Raw genomic sequence first — 23,709 nt, 5'->3', positions numbered from 1 at the left:
TCTTAGTCTACGTCAATATTGACGTAGACTAAGACGAAGAAAAATAAGGAATGCAAATGGCGGTGGCTGTAGCCGCCGCCATTTGCATACACATTTTGTTTTTGTTTTTTACCCAGAGCCCTCCGCGGCCGGAAATCCGGCTGCGGACGGCCCTGGCCTGGGCCTGGCCGGCTGCTCCGCGGAGCCGCTGCGGAGCACAGCCGGCTGTCGAGGATTCCAGGGGGGAGGACTGGATCGCCTCCCCCCCATCAAGGATTCCTGGGGGAGGGACGGAACGCCTCCCCCCCCATGAACAGAATCCATGGAAAGGTAAGTGACTTTTGTACATCCCTACGTGACAACAGGGTTGTTGAACCCCGCCCCCCACCAGATCATCCCTCATCCGCCCAACAGAAAAAAAACAGGTCCAGGGTATGTCCTGCCACCTGTGTCAGGCCAATGATGTACTGAGACAGCCCCATGCTTGTCATGGTTGCCATGAAGTCCTGAGCAGGCCCTGTCAGGATAGCCTTGGCGTGGATGTTGAAGTCCCCCAGAACCACCGTCCTAGGGTTCTCCAGCACCACCTCTGAGACCATCTCAGCCAGCTCAGGCAGGGAGACTGCTGGGCACCAGGGTGGGCGGTACACCAGCAGCACACCTGTTCTGTCTCTCTGGCCCAGCACAAGGTACAGACCCTCAAAACTGGTGCTAGGATGGATGGGTTTCCTCGTGAGGGATATGGAACCCTTATGGATGACAGCAACTCCCCACCCCCCCAGGCCCTCCAATCTAGGTCGGTGCTGCACTGAGTACCCGGGTGGACAAAGCTGAGACAGATCCACCCCACCCAGCTCATCCACCCAGGTCTCAGTAATGCACACCAGGTCAGCTCCTTCATCCACAATCAAGTCATGGATAGTAATGGTTTTATTATGGACTGACCTGGCATTCAAAAGCAGCACCAACAGATCAGGTGGGCTGATAAGGGCTGATAACAGGTGGGCTGATAAGGTAACCTATATTTTGAGGTATGGGGAATAGTCCCCCCAGCTGAGGACTATTCTACCTCAAACGCACACATTTGTATTGGAACTCATAGCCTAGCCCAGAGTCCACACTTTATGTATTTTATTGCTGTAAGTGCCTTGGGAGGGCTTCTGCCCTGAAAGGTGGCCAAGAAATGTTTTAAATAAATAAAAAATATACACTTGGGGTATTGGTGGTGGGGTTGCTCTGAGGTTTGTTGCAGACGTGTGTGTGTGCAAAGACTGAAGTGTATTTCGTTAAATGGTTTCTTAACATTTTCCTTACCAGATCATGCGGGGGAAACCCAGGTGGATGGGGCAATTTAAACCAACAGAGTACCTAAACTCGTGTTTATATTTCTTACTTGAACAATATTGGATATTGGGGCCATGCTACAATGGAATAAAAAGACCCCCCAAGACAGTGCAACAAAAAATAACAAGGGCAAAATGACTGTAGTTTTCTATCCCCTGTAGATTTTCATGCACCAAGCAAGACGGGGGTTGTAAGTGCGTTCAGTGGTGCAGCTAGGTAATTTTGGATCCTGGACTTAATGGACTTACGGAGGGGTGGCGGTGGGGGGCTGTTTAGATGGCCATGTGTATTACTTCAGTCGTGAAGGATACAGTTAACATTGCTCTTCTCCCCTGGCCGCCATTCCATGTTTTACAACTGATTCTACATTCCTAAAATGCTGAAGCAAAAAAACTAAACAGAACTGGTTGCCAGCCCTGATTAAAAGAAACAAATACTCCAAGCATGTGCAGACTCACATTTTAAACTAACCATTTAAAAAATACAAATAACAAAATGAGCAAAATGAAAATAATAAAATGAGTAAATATCACCCTGGACAGGCCCAGCTGACTGTAAAATGTTTTTTTTAAAAATAAGAAGGAAGGAAGGAAGGAAGGAAGGAAGGAAGGAAGGAGGGAAGGATGCTGCAACAACCAGCATCAACCCCAACTGCTGGCCCAGGTGCTGACCCTGAACCTGTTTGCCCTGCCTCCTTCAGCTTCTAGGCCAAGGTCCAGACCTAGCTGCACCACTGACTGTGTTCAGCAGAAGGCACTTACAACCCCCCTTGCAAATCATGAAGGTCTTTACAACCCCCCTGCAAACCTTAGCCCTAAACACATGAAGGTCTTTAGAGGCGCCCACGTGCCAGGGGATTGGGGGGGGGGCTTGCATGCACAGCCCTTACCCCCTCTACCTTTTTCATTTCCAGTGTGCAGGTCGAACAGCCACATAGGGCTACAGTGAGTTGAAATAGCATCTTTGTTTATCAGTGCGAGACAAACAGGTTAATTGCGGAACGAAAGGAATTAAAGACAGACTTAAAAAGCAGTCCTATAGTATAAGAAGCAGAACTGGTGATATGGCTATTAACAAGACAGGACAGGAACAAGCGGAAATAACTTTGGAAATCTCTCTCTTGACTTTTATTAATACTCACGTGGAAATGTAATATGATTGTCCAAATTAGGCCAAGCACAATGGATGGTTTCCCTTCAATGATATCAGCAACATGGATGTTGATTACTTTGATCTGGAAGGAAAAGAAGGGTTTTGTTGAAGGACAAGAAGGAGAAACACATCACATTTCAAAACAATGCTTAGGGGATATTTTTATAATCTGCAATGTTGGTGTGTGGTTTTTAGGATCACATTCCTGATCCAACATTGGGGACATTAAGGAGACCGCAGGTGTATCATAGTAAGGTAAGGAAAAATCACAACACATGGCTGGAAAATAATTTCATTTTAATATGAAAATATGATAGTCCAAATCCATCTCTAATCATCTACAACTAGTCGCTTCTCATCCTCATATAAGTAACGCCTGGTTTTCAGAGCTGTGATCCAGCAACCCTAAGTAAGAAATCCATCACATGTATGTTTGGAAAGGCAGGTTCACTTCTGCAAAAAATGTGCATTCACATCTATAGAAGTATGCATTTATGTCTCATAATGTGGGAAGCAGCCCCAAGACCACAATTATGAAGTCCTTTTACTTTCCCTTTGAATATAGTTGGAATCTATAGCTAACATTTTAGTGAAATTTCCTGCTGGAAATAAATGCAAAACAGAACAATCCATCCCATTCTGCTCTGAGAATTTATGAAGAATGAAGCTGTGCAGGTTTGCCTGAAAAATGCTATTGACATTTTTGGTGGTGCTTTGTTGCCTGAGTGAACTCAAAACCCTTTCAAGGTTGGAATAATACTGACCGATCTGTTCTTCAAGAAGGACAAGGCATTTTCAATGTTGCTTCTGCACTGGAAGGTGTTTGATCCTTTTTCACGTGGCTGCCCCAAAAAAGAAAAGAGAGAACAATTTGATTACTATCAGTGATGAGCACTGTTTATTTTATAAATGACTGATTTATGGGAAACGCCCAGAGAGCTTCAGCTATTGGGTGGTATAGAAATGTAATGAATAAATAATGTATTGGGAGTCAGAAACCATTGGAGATCTACTGCAAATCACCCAAGATCTACCTTTAGAGCCTGACCTACCTTCTGCTCGCCTCTAGGAACACAGGAACACAGGGAGCTGCCTTATCCTGAGTCAGACCCTGGGTCCCTCTAGCCCAGTATTGTCAACACTGACTGGCAGCAGCTCTCCAGGGTTTGAAGAATTTTTTCAGCCCTACCTGGAGATGCCAGAGATTGAACCTGGGACCTTCTGCATGTAAAGCAGGTGCTCTGCCCTTGAGCCACAGCCCCTGCATTAGCACACCCCCGAACCACTCTACGCAAGACGTCACATGGCAGTGGCAAGGTTGGGAGGAATGCCTACGACGCAGTCCCACATTCCACCACAATCTATACCTGGAGAAGAGACTATTAGGAGACAATACAACAGCCAACTTCCAATATTTGAAGGGCTGTATGTAGATGATGGAGCAAATATATTTTCCATTGCTCCAGAGGGTTCTAATCACAAGCGGCAGTATCCAACTGTGTCATTCCATTAGTGCAAATGGTGCTGCGCTAGTGGAAACTAGGTTCTGAACTGTGCACAAGAGACGAATCCAACGAAAGTTATATTTACACAAACGCGGGTGCACACGTGGTTGTGTGTTATGCTTCTGCAACCCATTGCACATAACTCTTGTGCAACCCATCATGCAACTCATTGCGTCTAACTCTTGTGCAACCCATCGTGCAACCGGTTGCACAAGAGTAATGCGCAACGGGTTGCACAAGCATAATGCAAACTGCTTGCACAACCATGCTTGTGCAAACACAACTTTAGCTGTTGCATGACCAGCTGCACAACCACTTGCACAACGGAAAGAGTCAGTGGAGCCCTCCTAGCGCTATTTGAGCGGAGCTCCGCTAGCACTATTGTGGAATAACAGTATTGGATACTGCCCAAGGAAAACAATTTTGATTAAACATTAGGAAGAACTTCCTGATGGTACAAGGTGTTCAATAGTGGAAGAGACTGCCTTAGAAGTTGGTGTACTCTCCTTCATTGGGTTCTTTTTTAAGCAGAGGCAGGATATCCACCCATCAGGGATACTATAGTGCAGCGGTTCTCAACCTGTGGGTCGCGACCCCTTTGGGGGTCGAACGACCCTTTCACAGGGGTCGCCTAAGACCGCCGGAAAACACATATTTCCGATGGTCTTAGGAACCGAGACACCGCTCCTCTATCCGTCTCCAGGTGGGTCCGCCCACATGCAGATATGCCCACATAGGAGTACCCGGCGTGATGACATCATCGCGCCAACCCCATCGCATACACCCCGTACAAATACAGGTGTATGTGACAGGGTTGGCGCCATAATGTACTTATGCGGGCCAGTCACACATGTGTAGAGAGCAGCTACTGTGTAGAAAGCAGCTGCTGTGTTGAAAGCAGCTACTCTGTTAAAAGCAGCTACTGTGTTGAAAGCAGCAGTATTGGAGGTGAAACGACACTTCATGAATTATAATTACTGGGTAAATGTAAAATCATGTACTGTAAAATCATCAACTACTGCAAAAAAAAAATATCTGTACCATGGGAACTTAATCTGGATGCTGATTGGTCTTTTTATATTCAGCTGTGGTTGATGTGAATACTGCCCCCTTGTGATAGTAACAGGTATGTAAAAACAACAACACAGAATGGTAAATCATAGGAAACTTTAATGAACTGTATTGACCGAACTATGCCATGTATCATCTTTTGTATTATTAAAGCTATTGCTATATATTATTTTCATTAGCAAACCATCCCATGACAATGGATCAGATATTTACATTACGATTCATAACAGTAGCAAAATTACAGTTATGACGTAGCAGCGAAAATAATTTTATGGTTGGGGGTCACCACAACATGAGGAACTGTATTAAAGGGTCGTGGCATTAGGAAGGTTGAGAACCACTGCTATAGTGCTTCAATTTCCTGCTTTGGGGGGGTGGACTAGGTAACCTTTAAGATCCCTGCCAACTCTACTATTCTATGTGGTGGTTTTGCTGCTGCTGTTGTTAATATTTATGTAGCACGGTGCCTTACAGAGAATGTGAGGACAGGTCTGTGCCCCAACTGGCTTACAATATAGAAATCGACACACAGAAAACAAAACAGGAAAAGGAGGGAAGTAGAGGCAAGGATAAACCAGGAGAATGTATACTTCTGCAAAGTGTTGTGGTGGTCTCCACCATCACCCCAAATCCTCTCGGTACAAGCAAATACAGATTAGCTCAAGGAGATTCAAGAGTAGAAAATGACAGCCTACAAGCGTCTGTATTATAATCAGAGCTGCGTATTCAGAGCCATCATCATCTTCATAGAAGAAGAAGAAGAAGAAGAAGAAGAAGAAGAAGAAGAAGGAGGAGGAGGAGGAGGAGGAGGAGGAGGAGGAGGAGGAGGAGGAGGAGGAGGAGGAGGAGGAGGAGGAGGAGGAATCCAAAGATTATGAACAGGTGACTGAAAGTCATCATGAACACTGAATACAGTTGCATATATTTAAACATTTAATATGTTTGCATATTTTCTTAGTTTTACCTAGTATATTCTGTTTTTTGTGATTCAGAAATTTCAACGACTTGGCTACTTTGGGGAGGGCAAGGAAGGAGTTGATAGAATACATTGGGTGGAAAGGGAAGAGCATAGAGACATTTCTCACCAACCTTAAGGCCTGGAAACATGGGCTATTTTCTAAAGGCCACAAGCCTATGTGTTGCACCCTTGCTGGACAGAAGCTTCTGATCTCAGAGGCTTCTGAGTACCCAATGCCCTGCTGGGCTACTTCCAGCAGGCCGGGAGGAATGATGGAAGCAGTTTTTGCCTTTCTGTCCTCCTTTATTTTTTTATTCTAGATGGACATCTGAGCCTGTCTAGCAGGGGCACTGGCAGGGGCGGGAGTAGGGCTGGAGAGGCCGTAGGATTATTCATCATCTGGCCTCTCCTCCCTTCCCCACCCACTACAACGCCCCCTTTCAGAACTCTCCGAGGTCCTCCAAGACCATTCTTGTGACGTTGTAATGCAGCGGGTGCAGTTCTTTCAGTGGCAGCTGTGTGGGGGCGGGCGGGTGGGCGGAGGGATCATATTTTAAAGTTCCTAGTAGTGTCTGTGGCCTCAGAGGGAGCGGGGCAAGGAATTTTATCATCCCTGGCACTCTCCAGGCACCATAGGATTGCTCTCTAAACGTCAGTTCAGAAACACAGGATCCAGAATTTGGCACCACATAGCACAGTTTCTCTTTGCATGTCAAACTGACACAAAGCCCTATCTGTAATGTACCACAGCACAAGAGGTATGTACTGGCTCCCTTTCTATGCGCCTCCCTGCCTTTCCATGGAACTCCCTGTCAGCCAGGCACCAACAATATTGTTTCATTTGGGGCACCTCCTGAAGTCATTTTTATTTAAACAAGCCTTCCCTGATTACCTAGCCACAGTTTTATTGGCACAATCTGACTTTAAAGCTTTTAATTCGGTACTCTGGTTATTCCTCTCTCCCCACCCCTCCCTTTACTGTTCACCTCTCGGATATTTTATTGGATGTAGAGCAGTATATAAATTCTGTAAATAAATAAATCCCAGAGAGGCTTGAAGGGCAATAAATAAGTTCAACTTAAATAATAAAAAATACATTTTACCATTGACTTTAGACAAATATGACTGCATCCAATAGGACTATCTACAGTTCTATCGGTTTATGGGTTTATAATCCCTTACCAGTTGTTGTCCTGAAAGGACCTCCAGAAGATCCAAAAGCACATGTCCCTTACCGATGTCAGCATACAGGTCCGAGATTAGGGAAGGTGGGGAATGCTACAAAATATTTATTTATATTTTGGTTATGCAATACTTTATTGTGATCACTATTCATAACTACCAGCCTATATATCACAATGTCTTTTCTTCCTAGCTCCCAGAGTCTCAGATTACCCAGGGATACTAGCAACCAAGCCCAGATGTCTCAATCCAGCCTTCCCTGCCCCGTACACACCAGTTCTGTTGAACTACAACTCCCATCATTCCCAACTGTGAATATCAACCTTTCCTTGATATGCTAGATTTTTATGTGCAGAGAGGTCGTTCTTAAAAAATGGAGGAGCATTCAATTATGTGAACCTCCACCTGCAGTCTGAAGTGGTCCGGACTTGACTGACGTTTACTATCTCAGTGAGGACTAGGTCCTTGAAACCCACTTGATCTCAGGTACCCAAGGACCCCAGAGGCATTTCAACTACACATTTGTCTCGAGCTTTCTCTCACAAACATATGCATTGAAACTCTGCTGGGTTTTTTGATGTGTGCTCCAAACAATACATTTCCCCCCTTTCCAGTTTAGTTACCCTGTTGAGATAACAGATATTTAACCTGATAAAAGGATCTGGTATATTGCTTTAAGTTCAGGTGGATTTTAGAAAAGTGGTTCCCTCCCTCTGCCATTCCCTTACCTTTTCCAGCTGTGAGTTGACCCAGCTTGTGAAGGTTCTCTTTTGAGTATTCTCCTGCTCCACTGTATTAAAAACAACAACCAGGAAGATCACCCATAATCCACAAGGATAAATTTACTTTTAAACTAAGCTTTAGATTAATGCATTCAGTATCCATTAATATCTATTTCTGCACATATGCAAAAACAAGGTAGATAAAACACTTTTGGGTTGATGCTCGATTCTTCCCAGATGGCTGTTTGTGTAGAATTGGAAGAGAAAACCCATGTTTGGAACACACGGGAAATCTGAGCTTGGCTATCTGTACCCCTGTGCAAGACATCATGGGAGACGCAGCTTTGAAAGTTGAAAATGCTTTGAGAGAAGCTTCATTTCCCATGGTTTAGTACATATATGTTGCTTTTGTTCCATGGTTGCCCCTGGTCAAATAGGTTTTGCAGGATTTTGAAACCGCCTACAAAAGCTGTTTGCCAGAGTTGAACATGGAATATATGTTACATACCATGAGCCACACTCCCATTTTCAAGTTGCCTTCAGGGTGGGTTTATTTGGGGGGTGGGGAGGTAGAATGATTCTCAGTCTCCTAGAAGCACCCGACGGCCTACACCTCTTGGAGGAATCATAGGATACAAACATGGTTGCTAAAGGCAAACAACTTTTTTGGGGGGAAGTACTGATTCTTTCAATCATTTGGTGGAAAGGCAGAGTACAAATTTAACATATGAATGAATGAATGAATGAATGAATTAATTAATTAATTAATTAAATGAAATGAAAGAATGAAATTTACAGTGGAGCCTAAGGGAAACACTAGACATGATATGGGTAATTAGGATCTCCCACAATTTTGAAATTAATAGAAGCCGTGGGGGGGGGGGGCAGTAGAGTTGTGGCATTGGAGGAGGATAACCTTTTCCCCTGGATTGGTTTCCCAATTAGCCACCCACTCCTGAACCTGGCATTTGCCCTTTGGGGTTGTGAAGATTTGAAGCCTACAGAGGCAAAAGGAAAAATGGTCAGGCTTAGAAGCCTGGAGTTTTCTGTTGGGAGGGGGTAACCCTGAGAGGAGTAGATTCATTTCTCCAGTTAAGTGTCAGTTTCAATTCTCCACTTAAGTTTCATTTCTTCAGGTTTGAAGCAGTACTCTCGGTTTTGAGGGAGGAGGATATAAATGGAGAGTGAGAGAGCCAGTAAGAGCAGAGACAGCCAGAGCCTGGAGTGAGAGCAGAGCCTAAAGAGAGAACAGGAGGAAGCAACCTGAAAAAGTGTAAGTGCAGCTAGGCTAAAGGAACGTGTGTTCTGCAACTTTTATTTTCTTTTAAGGCCTTTTGTATCACTCAACTCTATTGTGTAAATACCTTTAGTTGTAATTTGTTTGCTTTAAATCTACTAGTAAACTGTTGTGGTTAAACCCTGTGTATGGAGTCAGTCACCCCACGTCTACAGCCTAAACCCCACATTACTGGGAAGGGGAAGTTTAAAAGAAGGAAGGTGGGACTCTTAAGGAAGCAAGAAATCCTTAAGGAGTTGCTCAGGGGGACCAGGTCATAAGGGGAATCCTGACAGGGGGAAATCTTTTACAAATATCATAAAAAATCTCTTCTCCAAGTTAAACATACCTAGCTCCTTCAGCCTTTTCTCTTAGGACTTGGTCTCTGGGATCCTCACTGTATTTGTTGTCCTGGGGGATTGATTTTAATTTGGAAAATGGAGGGGTAGGGGAGATTAGTACCCTCCTCTCTCATGCCTGGTTGTGATCTGATTTCCTCCCTTTCCCTCTCCCCCCACTTTCTAAATAATAGACAGTGTGTTTTCAACTTTGCTTATTAAACTAGGCAGACAAGTAAAGGCAGGCAGATGTTCCAGTAATAAATCTGTCCGTGGGCACATGTGAAAAGCTGTGTCTTAAACTACACAGTTATTATGCACACGTACACACTGAAATCCTAAGGATTTCAGAGGGAATAAAACATGTACAGGGCTGAGTATGTATTCTGTGAAATCAATGCTAAAGCAGAAAAAAGCAGCCACAAGTTAGCATCCACAGAGCCTGACTTAAAGATGGGAGTCAGAGAGTTGCTAAGAGGGTCCTATTCTCACCAAGACCTCAGCAGCCATGAATTCACTAGGCAGGAATTGACGAGACACCTGCTCTTACCCTCACTTCTCTGCCCTCTTGTACATATGACATCTGGAATATGGGGAATAAAAATACTGACTGACCATAAAGGATGGATATAAGGAATGCTTTGGAGGCTCAGAAAGTGCTACATAAATGCTAAGCATTATTATGATGATCACTTCGCATTTCTTCTTGTAGACAAGCTTCTAGCTCTTATGGTTGCAAAGATATGTTTGGCAATCCCTGGTGAACCCTGAGTGAACCGTGCTCTACATCCCTCCTTGCTCAAACTCCAAAATAGCAGTTTTATTTTTTAAAATTTTTTATTTTTTATTTTCATTTCATTTCTATATCACCCAATAGCCGAAGCTCTCTGGGCGGTTCACAAAAATCGTTGTTACAGGATACATAATATAAAATGGGCAGAGATAGGCAAATGATTGGTTTGCACAATATATGCAGTTCATAGAAATTAGCTTCCCTTGGCACGTAACTTGGGTTGTTACCTTAGCACAGAATTTCGATATACATACATACTGCAGCTGGATCAAAAGTTTGATTATTCAAACTTTCAGCACATTTCTTTGGGTGGGGGGTGGCAATTTTAGGTCCCTGAAATGAAGGAAATTTGGGAATGTATTGCCCCAGCCAAGATAGTGATAAATCAGACCCAGGTTTACGTACAAGGAGTTCTTTATTGAGTAACTTACAGCACACAGGCATACCCAGTGGTTGGATCAGACAGCTTCTCTGAACCCAGAGCCATGGGGTACAATGGGTTTTATACCATACATGTTATCAGTGAGGCAGCATGGCAGCAGCAAGCGTCCCCTAGCGTTCATTCCCAGCATGGACTACTAGCACTTGGTTATCAGCACAGCCACCTGTAAACAAACTTCGCTTCCCAGGCAGAGTGCTTGATAACACTCTCACTCATTAGTATGGAATGTGCTAGGCCGCGCTATCAGCCCTTTGACTCATCTTCACATGCTCAGAGGCTTACTAACAAGGGAATTGCACTAATAATTAACTTAAACAAGCATTATGGATATCTAGGCCCCTCTAACACTACAGGTGACTTGATTATGCTCCTGGGGCTAATACAGGGGTGTGTTGCAAATCTGTAAAATTAGAGGGGGGGAATTAACTGTGGTGCCAAACTGCAGCAGTTTCCTCTTCTATCTGTCTTTTCTTAAACTGAAAAAAATGTAGTTTTGTTGCCATCTGTGGCAGCAGTAGCAGCAAAGGGGGTTCTTTTTGGTGGACAGTAGTGGGCAACTTCCAAGAAGTAGTATCCCCACAAACCACGTTTCCCCCCACATTTTTTAAAAAGAGGAAATCACTGCCACTCACACCCATGGCAAGCGCCCCCAAACCATTCAAGAATTAATCCCTCAGAACCTAAGAACAGCCATGCTGGATCAGACCCAGGGTCCATCTAGTCCAGGGTTGTATCCACACAGTGGCCAACCAGCTGTCAACTAGGAACCCACAAGCAGGGCATGAGCACAACAGCACCCTTCCGCCCATGTTCCCCAGCAACTGGTGTACATAGGCTCACTGCCTCTGGTACTGGAGGTAGTACATGGCCATCAAGACTAGTAGCCACTGAAGGCCATCCCTATCTCCAATACTCTAATCTTAAGATTACAGCTTTTATATATAAACCAAATACCCACCCACCCCAATAAAAACAAAATGCTTAAAAAGAAAAGAGTCAAACAGGCCTTGCCACAAACCAGACATGTTTAGAATTAGGCTACAAGTTTCTGCACTTCACAACCAATAGCGCTTGAAGTATTTATCCTCTGAAGACCCTTTTTAAATACTTTGCTAGACATTTGTCGATGCCCCTCATTTTTTAGCTCTCCAGGAAAACTCAAGGCCGCTAGGCGGTTTGCATTTCATTTGCATCTCATCAACATTTGTTATGCAAAGAGCACCAAGGATTATCTTGTTCCCCATTCAAAGCAAGGATTAAAATATTAGTGTAGGAATTCTCAACATGAAATCGGAAAGTTCACATTGAGTCTCTGGTATACAGATCCTGTTGCAAGGAAGATGTTTCTGTCCTAATTCTAAATGCAAAGATGTGAAATTACCCATCTTGCCTGGCGCCAGCTTTCTGGAGTCTTAGGAAGATGTTTCTCCTAGTCAGATCTTTTTCACTGGACTACAAGCTCCATGATTCCCCCACGAGATGGGCAGCCTGCCAGTCACCATTGGAGCTTCCCCTCCAGCTGTTACCCTGTCCCCTTCCTCAAGGTGAGGTGCTTTGCCCCTTGGGGTGGGGGCAGCAGCCAGATGTGGGCTGGCAGTTGTGCTCCTTGATCATGAAGTTGAAGAGTCAGAGAGTGTTCCTTGAGTTGGGATGGGGAATCTGTCAAGCTCAGTTTCACTGGGGTTCACATTTTTTCACTTTTAAGTTCATTCAGTCCCATTTATGCATCAGACTTCGGGTTTTTTTTATCCACACGAAAATTTGTACAGATGTTCATGCACATTTAAAAAAGAAATACACGTTCTTATATGCATTTTTATGCATTTGATATGCATTTTGGCAACACAATTGCAAACATCTGCATTTTTAAAGCAATACCCTAATGAATAATTAATTTGTGTATGTGTGTGCCTTAAATATATGCATTTTCCACATATACTTTGGAAAAGCAGCTGGGGAGGGGAGATGTGTGGGGGAAAATGGTGGAAGGGAAAGGGTGAGGGAGTCTCTCATAATACTGGAACCCAAGGTCATCCCATGAAGCTGATTGGTGGGAGATTCAGGACAGATAAAAGGAAGGACTTCTTCACACAGCGCAGAGTTAAACTATGGAACTCACTACCACAAGATGTAGCGATGGCCACCAACTTGGATGGCTTTAAAGGGGGATTAGACAAATTCCTGGCGGAAAAGGCTATCAATGCCTACTAGCCCTGACGGCTATGTGGTACCTCCAGTATCAGAGGCAGTATGCCTGTGTACACCAGTTGCAGAGGAACATGGACAAGAGGGTGCTGTTGCACTCATGCCCTGCTTGTGGGTTCCTGGTCGACAGCTGGTTGGCCACTGTGTGAACAGAATGCTGGTCTAGATGGACTCTTGGTCTGATCCAGCAGGGCTCTTCTTATGTTCTTATGAGTCCCGCCCCTCCCACTACTCCTCTGATCAAATTTAGAGCCTCCTTACATCTAGTGTGGCCTTAACTATGGGGAGAGAGAAAAGAATACCCCGAGGTCTCAATCTCTGACATGATCCAAGCAAAATTAAAAATAGAAGAGTGGGGGATGCTGTTAGAGTAAAATAAATACCCAAAGCTACCCTCCCCTTACAAGGCAAGAGCAAGAATTACTTCTTAAGTGATGTCTGGGGGAAGTTTAATCTTGAGACTGGCCAGATCCATCAGAGGGCAAAATGACTGCAAGAAAGAGGGCATCCTCTTGGTTTAAAAATATGGAGAGATAGATATTAAAAGAGAAGTATGTTAAGTGATCTTGGTGCTGACAGAGTAGCCAAGTGTGGTATTTGCTTAAGCCAGAGGGACATATTGTCCAATTCTCTTTCCCACAGGAGGATGAGGTTGTATTTCTCTGAAGATAAGAGTCTGAAAGATGAAGAAAGAACAAGGATGAAAGGGAGGGAGAAGCATATGGAATGCCACACTCGGAAGCAAGAAGTTCCTTTATTCCCACCCGCTTCTTTGTCAAACAAGGGGCCAAGGTTAAGTAACAAACAAGTGGCTTTTGTTACTCTTTCCAGCAGAGCCTAAACTATTTGCTTCTGGAGATTAATCTAATATTTGTTGTGGGATCATGGTGGCTGCTGTAACCTGCCTGGGGTTGCCACTTTTCATTCAGGTCATGGCTTTAAAAGGATGACAAGTAAAAATGAATATATAAATAAATTCAACAACTGCAGCTTTTCTCAGCACAGAGGCACAGTGTTGGGGGAAGCTTCACCTGATGGATTTGTACCTGCTGTTTAAAAAGCAAAGAACTCAAGGAGGGCCCTAAAAGGTGGTAATACTAAATCTGCATCCCAGTGGGGAAAACGCGAGGAAAATGTGGAGCGTGTAAATAAGCCATGAATGTTAGCTGGGGTTCTCTGGCTCATAACATATTTTCAGCTTATGTCCTCCATGGTGAACCAGCTGGCCATCCATGCCCTAGCTAGCCTTTCCCAACCCTGGGTTCTCAGATGCTGTTGTACTACAACTCCCATCACCCACTGGCCATGCTGCCTGGGGTTGATGGGATTTGCAGTCCAACATCTGGGGAAAGGCTGGGAAAGGCTGCTAGCCCATAACTCCAAGTTTCCTTCTCCTGAAATTAAAAATATCACACACGCATGCGCGCGTGCACACACACGCACAAACAATCTTTTGTGTTCGATTGGACTACCATGATGTGCTCTACATGGAACTGCCCTTGAAGACGGTTCGGAAACTTCAGTTGGTCCAAAATGGGTTAGTATGATTATTACCTCACGCTAGTCGCAGCACCAGCCCCCAGTGTTTGAAGGCCCTTGGGCAAGACACCCTCAATGGCCCCCCTCCATCAGCGGTTCTACCTTGTCTCTACCTTTGCCACCAGCTGCTCTTGCTCTTCGTCTTCTTTCTCATCACTGCTACCACCGGCTTGCTTGACAGGCAGAAAGTCAGTGAGCAAGTGGGCAACAGCATCTCCTGCTTCTCCCCCTCACCTCCACCACTGTTTTCTGTGCCAGAGCAAGGCAAGTGAACAAGCAGGCTGCAATGGTGAAGAGGAGCAAGTCCAGGGGGCTCTTGTCAGTGGACCCCTGCTGGGGTGTGGGCCCTTGGCAGGTGCCCAACCATGCCTACCCTCACTGCTGGCCCAGCCCTAACTAGTCGTGTGGACCATATATGACACCAGTGTTAAAATAGCTTTGCTAGATACCAGTTTGTTTCTGGGCTAAACTCAATGTACTGGTGATAACTTTTAAACTAAAGCCCTAAATGTCTTTTGGCTCAAGGTACCCTTGAAAATTGCATTGAGCAGGGGGTCCTGCATTGAGCAGGGGGTTGGACTTGATGGCCTTGTAGGCCCCTTCCAACCCTACTATTCTATGATTCTATGAAAACACCTTTTCCCTTATAAGCTTCTGTGTACATTAAGACCTTCAGGAGGAGCTCCACTCTGGGTGCCCTTTTTGTCTGAAGTGCAATTAATGTCCACAGGGCCTTTTTCACTGTGGTCCTCCATTTGTGGCATGCTTTCCCTACGATACTTCCTATTAGCATTTAGAAAGCAAGTTAAGACCCTTGCTATTCAATGGGCTTTCAACAGGTAAAAGTCCATTCCTTTGTTTTTCTGTGCTGTTCCCTGTCTTGATTTTAGTAAATTATATTGCATGTCAAGGTTTCCATTTTAATATTTTATCGTTTTGTTTCTGAAATACTTTAGATTTTATTGTGGCTTTATTGTTGTAAATTACTTTGTTGGCCCATTGGAGCAGAAAGGCAAAGTACATAAGTTTTGTTTGTTTTAATCAGTAAAATAACTAACAGTGCCTTCCTATGCATATTTATTCAGTTGTCACACTGAATTCAGTGGGTCTTCCTCCTATGGAAGTGTGGAAAGGATTGCAGTGCAACCTTTTACATGTTTACTGAGAAGTAAGCCCCATAAATGGAACTTACTCCCAGGTAGGTGTGCCTAGGATTGCAGCCCAAATCAATCACTCAAGTTGATTGCCAATTCAAACAGCTGACTCAGCAACAGTCAGAATAAGTACGACCCAGCAAGTAATTATCCATCTAGGCCTCCCAATGCTGTTTCAATCATTGCTGAAACGGCTCCCACATTTATTTTCAGCTTGGGGGTATTCTTTTTCCATACTGCACTACTCCAGGACTTAATAGTTTTTACAAAAGCTTAGATTCATCACATGAGTCATTAAAAAGGACTTTTTGTATTGAAGGGAAGGCTGAATGGACTCTTTGTGTCAGACCATTTTAATAAGGCTCTAAATGACCTTGGATTTATCTTGCCCTGGTTGTTTCCACAGTTAGGTTATTTGTAACTGACCTAAAATAAATACATTCTCCCCAAGCTACTAGACTAGGACCTGTACCTGCCTGTTTTAAAAGCAAATTTAATGAAGGTGATATTTTTCTTTTTTCCTTTTGGGAGGCACTGATTCTGAAAGAGAGGGATGCTTATGAAACTCTCCACACTTGAATTTCTCCATGGATTTGGGGTCTCTGAAACTATAGTTCAGTGGTAGAACTTTGCATGCAATCCCCATCATCTTTAGTTAACAAAACAATCGGGCAAGGGTGATGTGAAAAACCTCTGCATGGGACACTGGAGAACAAGGCTAACCTTCCCCAACCTGTTGGCCTCTAGAAGTTTTGTACTACAATTTCCATCATCCCCAACCAGCAGCTATGCTGGTAGCAGATCCTGACCCACCAGTTGAAAGCCAATGGATTAAGAGATTCCAGAAACTTTTAACTGATGAAAACTGGGGTGGGCAACACATGGCCCCCACTGCTGCAAAAACAACAACGGTTCTTACCAAAACAATTGCATATGAGTGCTAAATGGGCCAAATTTAGCTTGTTCTGAAGCTAGATTTGACCCATACAGCTCTCCATAGCCACTACGGAGCACTGCATGGGTCAAATTTAGCTTAGAACCAAGCTAAATTTGTTTACAATGTTTATATACTGCCAACAGCTGAGGGTCTCTGGGCAAAGAATCATGGAATAGTAGAGTTGGAAGTGGCCTACAAGACCATCGAGTCCAACCCCCTGCTCAATGCAGGAATCCAAGTCAGAGCATCCCTGACAGGTGGCTGTCCAGCTTCATCTTGAATGCCTCCAGTGTGGGAGAGCCTACCACCTCCCTAGGTCACTGGTTCCATTGCTGTATTGCTCTAACAGTCAGGACGTTTTTCCTGATGTTCAGCCGTAATCTGGCTTCCTGTAACTTGAGCCCATTATTCTGTGTCCTGCGCTCTGGAATGATCGAGAAGAAATCCTGGCCAGTGGTTCTGAGAGTTCTTCTGGCAGTTCACAACCATACAACTACCGTTAAAACCATAAAATACAACATGCTAAAACCTAATATAAGACTTTAAAAGTTGTATGTAAAACCAGAGTAAAACCTAAAAGCAGTTACAACCGCAGGAAAGCCTGGGTGAAAAGGTGCATTTTTAGGAGGTACAGTGATGTAGTGATGGCCACCAAATCGGATGGCTTTAAAAGGGGGAAGACAAATTCCTGGAGGAGAAGGCTATCAATAGCTACTACTAGGCTTAAGGGCTATGTGCTCCTTCCAGTACCTGAGGCGGTATGCCCATGGACACCAGTTGCTGGGGGACATGGGCAGGAGGGTGCTGTTGCCCTTTTGTCCTGCTTGTGGGTTCCTGGACGACAGCTGGTTGCCACTGTGTGAACAGAATGATGGACTAGATGGACCCTTGATCTGATCCAGCATGGCTCTTCTTATGTTCTTATGTGGTACATTTTTAAATTTGGCCCATTTAGCACTCCATAGCACTACCACGGACTTTTTTTTTAAGGGTCGTTGCAGAGTCCCTTTAAAAAGCCCAGGCGGCAAAAACGGCCCCAAGACCACCCAAAGTTGCTCACCCCTGGACCAAAATGTCAGGCAGGAAGTCTCTTTCTTCAAAATATATATTATTTTTAATTCAAGTGCTTATGAAAATTGAGGATGGTACATATCTTTTAAAAGATATTTTCACTTTTCTCACATACAGGAGAGGGTTGGGGGACTCTCTCATGAGTCCCCCCTCTCTCTTATGTGAGACATGGAAGGGCCTTGCATTCACAGCATCAGGCCTTGGCCAAGCTCTGAGACAGGCCACAATTCCAGTGGAAGCAAATGAAAATCGAAAGGGCTAACGGCAGATAATATGGTCGAAGACAAGACAAGCTGGGGGTCAGGTTCTGAGGAAGGGTGTGGGCCTGTGTGGCTACTCAGTGAGACAAATTACTCAGACTGAGGTGCTGCCTTAGGACTCAGATGTAAAGGCTTTATAGGGCCTAGTGTGTCCCTATTGGCTTGTGGGGACAGCTGACTATCTTCAGGCTGGAACTGCAGCCAAGAGGGCGACCTTGATCCACAGAGCCTAATCAGTCTGGTTTGCTGGATTGGGTGGTGGTGACACAGTACTGATGGTGCAGGAGGTAAGGGGCTGGGGTGATGGGTTCGAGACACCCTTCCCTGGAGCTTTAAACATGGTGATTACTGGGCACATCTACAGTGCCACAACATGTGTACAACTGAGGGCTGGTGGGATAGCAGCAAGCTTCCCCTCTGGAGGCATAATTAGGAAAGGAACTGAAAATAAAACTGCCAAGATCATACTCCCCTTATACATATCTATGGTGCAACGACACTTGGAATACTGTGTCACCGCACCTAAAGAGGTATATTGTAGAGTTGGAAAAAGTGCAGAAAAGAGCAACTAAAATGATCAAGGGGCTGGAGCAACTCCCCTATGAGGGAAGGCTGCAACAGCTGGGATCGTTTAGCTTGGAAAAAAGGAGGGTAAGGGGAGACATGATAGAGGTGTACAAAACCATGCATGGTGTGGATATATTGGCTAGAGGGACATTTTTCTCCCTCATTCATTATACTAGAACCCAACAGGGTCATCCATGAAGCTCATTGGTGAGAGATTCAAGACAGATGAAAAGAAGGATGTCTTCACACATAGTTAACTATGGAATTTGCTACCACAAAATGTAGTGATGGCCACCAATTTGGTTGGCTTTAAAATGGGGATAGACGAATTCATGGAGGAGAAGGCTATCAGTGGCTACTAGTCCTGTTGGCTATATGCTACCTCAAGTACCAGAGGGGGTAGGCCTGTGTACACCACTTGCTGGGGAATGTGGATGGGCTGGTACTGTTGCACTTGTGTCCTACTTGTGGGCTCCTGGTTGACAGCTGGTTGGTCACTGTATGAACAGAATGCTGGACTAGACGGACCCTTGGTCTGATCCACAGTGGTTCTTCTTATGTTCTTATGTCAGATCTTGCCCTGAATCCAAAGAATGTAAAGGAATGGACACGTGCAGAGTTTCAGGAGCAGATATAAAAACAGAGAAGCCGACCGGTGTATGTCTTTTCATTGTGTTGGCAATTAAATAAAACAAACGCTTAATTTGAATGTATGAAGCTTATACTGAGCCAACACATGGGTCCATCTGTCCCAATACTCTCTACTCAGACTGGAATAGATGGTTAGGTCTGCAAAGACTTTTGGCTATATGCAGTTAAGGGCACAATCCTATGCATGTTCAGACAGAAAGAAGTCCTACAGCTCCTAGCATTCCCTATGGGATGATGGGAGTTGTAAGACTTTTTTCTGTCTAATGATGCATAGGATTGTGCCCTGTTTTACATTTATTCTGACTAATAATGCTTTCCCAGAGTCTCAGGCCAAGGTCCTTTGTAGATCTTTTATAGGTGAAGATGCTAGGAATTGAACCCAGGACCTTTTGCTGTAAAACATGGGTTTTTGTAGCACTGAACCAGGGCCCTTCCCTGACAAGAACAGGAAGAAGAAAACCAGCGTCCAGCAGCCACCCTGCTAATGTACCACACAGAGATTGGCTAAGTATCCACCAGAAACTGACAGAATGGAAATAATGTTTTGTGATATTGTTATTTCCAGGGCCCTGCTGGTGTGACAACACCACAAGATTGAGAGCTTGAAACAGCCTTTAAAAAAAAAATAAATCCAGCATTTTCACATGGGGCACACGCCTTCCCTGCATAACAGCCACTCAGTTGCAACTTCATTCCAGCTCATCCCTCTGTCTGTTTTCATTCTCTCTTGTACGGCAGAGCCTACCAGCCTGGCCCCATCAGGTGAACAGTGCTTGCTTCCACAGCTGCCTCGCTTCAATGCCTGTTGAATCAGCACCGGATCACGAGAGTTAAATAGGTTAAGAAGGGAATTATGCTTTGGTGACGGACGGTGTGCAAATTGGATCAGCAGGCATGGAAAGCAAATCCTGCACAGGCTTGTTCAAGGGAAGCTCACACCTGCCCCCACCCACCCTCCCCAGCACTCCAAGGTTTAGTAGCCATGGGAACAAGAGGAAGAAAGGTGTGTGACAGAGGAGATATCAGCATCTATGATGCTCAAGCCACTCACTGCTCTGAAGAACTCTCACTGATGCCCATGGGGCTGCCACAGGTTAAGCACAAGGAGTCTGCCACGTGTTTTGGATCGCACAAGCGGCAAGGCCAGCAAACTGCAGCAACAAGACCGAGCAATAACCACTCAGCGCTTCAATCTAGACCAGAGAAGGAAAGAAAACACTTCCCAGGTTCAGCCTCTTCTCCTGTTCAGATCTGCACCCTCTGTTCTCAGTGCCAGTTGTGCTCAGGGCGACTCAGCAGCCAGACTCTTCCGTACTGCGGGTGGCTGGGGTGGAGAAGGTGCAAGTGTCCCGAACACCAATTTGTTCTTCAACATACTCCAACCTATACAGTGAAGTATAGATTGCAGTTCCCACCCAAGATGTGAACAAGGGGCTGTACCCAATTACGTCCATCTGCCAACAGAAACAAAAACTCTGGAAGAAGAGATTCCCTTTCCCCACCTGCAGCCCCCCCCCCCAAATCTGCTCTGGAGGGTTGGAGGACCTGGGGGGGCACATTTGGGGTGCAGCAGGGAGGTCCTTCTGCATAGAAATCTAGCATGTCAGGCAGGAGGGTTATAGCCTAGCCTTCTCCTTGACATCTACTTGCCTATGTGCAGGGATGTTGTTGTATAGAGGTGCATTCAGCGACAAGAGCTACATTTGCAGTCTGGAGTGGTACAGCCCAAACACAAGTTTACCACCTGAATGAGAGCAGGTCCACAGAATCGGTCTTGCCCAATATTTTTTTTCACTGCTCAAGCTGGTTGCATAGCAGCTCAGAGTATTTCGGAAAAATGCCATGACTCACTACGGAATGTGTTACCTATTTCTCCATCCCTGGCACTTATTGCTTCATTACAGTTGAAGGAGGAGGGTGTGGTGGCCTTGTTGGAGAAGCAACCACACCTGAAACCATTTACCTTGGCAAGAAAAGAAAATCTGATAACTAAACAATGTGCCACACCATGGCAAATAGCCCCAAGGACCAGTATTATTTGTACAAGTTTTCATATTGTCATTTCAGCAAGAGGGCCTGTTGTTTGACCTCGGCTTATGTGAGCAGGAGTGTGTGGGACGTTATAAATGCACTTTTTAAAAAGAGAATAAGATCCACATATTCCTTCCCATGTAAAACCAGACTGCGCGTCAATATCCTCCTTACTATTCAGCATGGAGTGGAACATTCATGATTTAAGCCTCAGATTTTTCTCAGGGTGCTTCCACACCACAATTTCCTTCTGCCAGACAAGGTGCAGGAAAAGATACATACAATACTCAAGATTCATGCAACCCTTTAGAGATGCCTTGCATTTAACAGCTCACCTGATCGCCATAGGTGATTACGAACTCCATGCAGGCAAGCGCATGGAATTCCATACAGGTGGGTGAGCGGGCTACTGGAGGAGGTACAGATTGCTCCATTCCTCCACCAGCCAGCTTGATTTCTGTGCGAGCCACAGAGGAAGGTCTCAGTTCTATCTGAAACCCTGCAGTGGTAGTGCAAGTCAGAACAGACAATATTGAGCTACCGTGGACCGATGGCCTAAAGGTATACGGTGGGTTCATATCTTTATATAACTTCAAGGGGGTCCATGCTCAATACTGCAAATGGTTTGGGCTGGATCCAACCCTTGCGCAACAGGACATCCACTCATGCAGCAGGGCTCCCCTGTCCTCTCTTCTCCCTTAAAGTCCCCTGTGTGTCCCCCAAATCTGCTCCAGAGGGTCTCCCAATCCTCCGGAGCAGATTTGGGAAGTGCATGGGGGCTGCAGGGGGGAATGGGAAATCCATTCTATCAGTGGTTCCCTTCCGCTGGAAGAATGACACCACTGCAAAAAGTCTTGGCTTCTCTCCCCAGCAGCAGCAGTTCAAAGGTTCTCTGTTGTCCCGGTGGCACAATGAATAAGGAGCTGGTATCCAGCTCCTAGCCTGAGCCCTGTGGCGAGTATTAGAAGGGATGGTTGTAGCCTTAATAGCAATAATCCAGCAAATGCTCTGAAATAGCAAGCACATCTTAAATAAGATATTATTTCTGTTTCAGGGGCCATCTCCCCGCTACCATTGCTCCAGAGAAGAGCTCTGGGACATACAGTTTCCTTTATGGATGGAGGGGTGGGGCACACCTGCTATTTGCACTGGAATAAAAGCTCTCATGGGAATTTTTCCACCCAATGCAAATAGCAGGTGTGCAGGGGGTGGTCCTTACTGGGACCACAGCTGGAGACAAAGGGCTAAAGCCCCCTACCCCCACATACACCGGGGTCCCAATCTGGATCAGGGCCTGCACACCTGCAAGTGATTTTCTAAAACCCATTCATGCAATGTCTTCTTTGGCTCTTAAAGTGCTTCCAGGCAGGGTTTTTATGGTGCAATCGCACTGCTTCATCCACAGAATTTTATGGGGGGCTCCAGACATTGCCATCTTCCATTTGTAACCCTCCTGTGTGCTTTCCCCCCGCTTCTTCCGTCTTTTTTCTTACCACAAAAAATCTGTTAAAGAAGGAAAGACAGAATAGCTCCACCACGTCTTTTGATTGGTAGCGCCAAGAGCCGTCCGTCTAGCGTTCTTGAGAATCCTAGGCGTGTAGGACATACTGAGGGCTTGTAAGGTCTGACATAAATTTGAATAAGCAACCATCAAACTTTCCAGTACACACTTTCATGCCAAGTGAGTGCTTTGCCCCCCAGGCAAAGAGAGTGCAGGGCATTTCAGTCTGAACAGGTAAACAATCGGTGGCAGTGGGCGACAGGTGGGGGCAGGCAAGGGCATGTTTGGATATGCAGTGAGGAGCAACAGCAGCTGATGATCCAAATTACATCACAGCCTGAACAGGGATGTTCTCTTGACAGGGATGTTCTCTTCTGCCTGAACAGGGATGTTCTCTTACAGCAACAAAGGAATTGAGCAAAGGAAAACATGAGGTTCCCAAAGACCAGGGTTAAAAGCTGTGGGAGCCCTCTGTGTTTTATAAGCAATGGTATTAATGGGCTCACAGGGTTAGAGCACAGCACCTTTTGATTATCAGGAACGATGACATCATCTGCCACCCCGCTCAGAGTTCTCTGTTCCCTCTGAGCTTAGCTGCAATCCACACAGTAGCAGGGGGAACAGGATTTTCCCAGCAGTAATACATTACTGTGCGCTATCCCTGTTGTAATGCAAAATATGTTGGGACGGCTTGATTTTGAATGGGCAAGATCTGCTCCTGATGGAGATGAAAACTGCTAGAACTGGTTTGTTGACATGGAGCAACAGAGCTATCTGAATTTTTGGACTTTCCTTGGAGGCGTGGCTATAGGGACTGTTATGAGTGCCTTCACTTCAAACTGTACCACTACACCACTGTTTATAAGCACCCATGAAAAACCTCTAGAGCGCTTGTTACCAGAGCCAGCAGGCAATGCAGAATGAAATCATCGGTATGCCTATGTCAGTATTGCCATCTGACCATCAAAACTGGCCTGGCCTGCTCTTGAATCTTTAACAGCAGTGTGATCCCAATTAACCCCATTGTGCAG

The 23,709-nt window shown here is 45.1% G+C and overlaps 1 protein-coding gene across 1 annotated transcript in view; it reads right to left on the bottom strand.

The window, feature by feature from the left end:
• Positions 1–23,709, bottom strand: part of SYNE2 (spectrin repeat containing nuclear envelope protein 2) — a 333,613-nt gene that overhangs the window by 283,161 nt on the left and 26,743 nt on the right. Inside the window, exons 3-6 of the mRNA XM_084836884.1 lie at positions 7,920–7,981; positions 7,192–7,287; positions 3,240–3,317; positions 2,465–2,557 (exon numbers count right to left, since the gene is read on the bottom strand). Coding sequence (XP_084693010.1) covers positions 2,465–2,557; positions 3,240–3,317; positions 7,192–7,287; positions 7,920–7,981 — 329 coding nt within the window. The remainder of the gene's footprint in view (positions 1–2,464; positions 2,558–3,239; positions 3,318–7,191; positions 7,288–7,919; positions 7,982–23,709) is intronic.

Source organism: Heloderma suspectum, chromosome 1 (assembly GCF_057233095.1).
Source record: "Heloderma suspectum isolate Gila_16-S chromosome 1, 16-S_ref, whole genome shotgun sequence".
NCBI classification, from domain to species: Eukaryota; Metazoa; Chordata; class Lepidosauria; order Squamata; family Helodermatidae; genus Heloderma; species Heloderma suspectum.
Note: the sequence above shows the minus strand (reverse complement) of the source record. Positions and strands in the feature narration are given on the sequence as shown.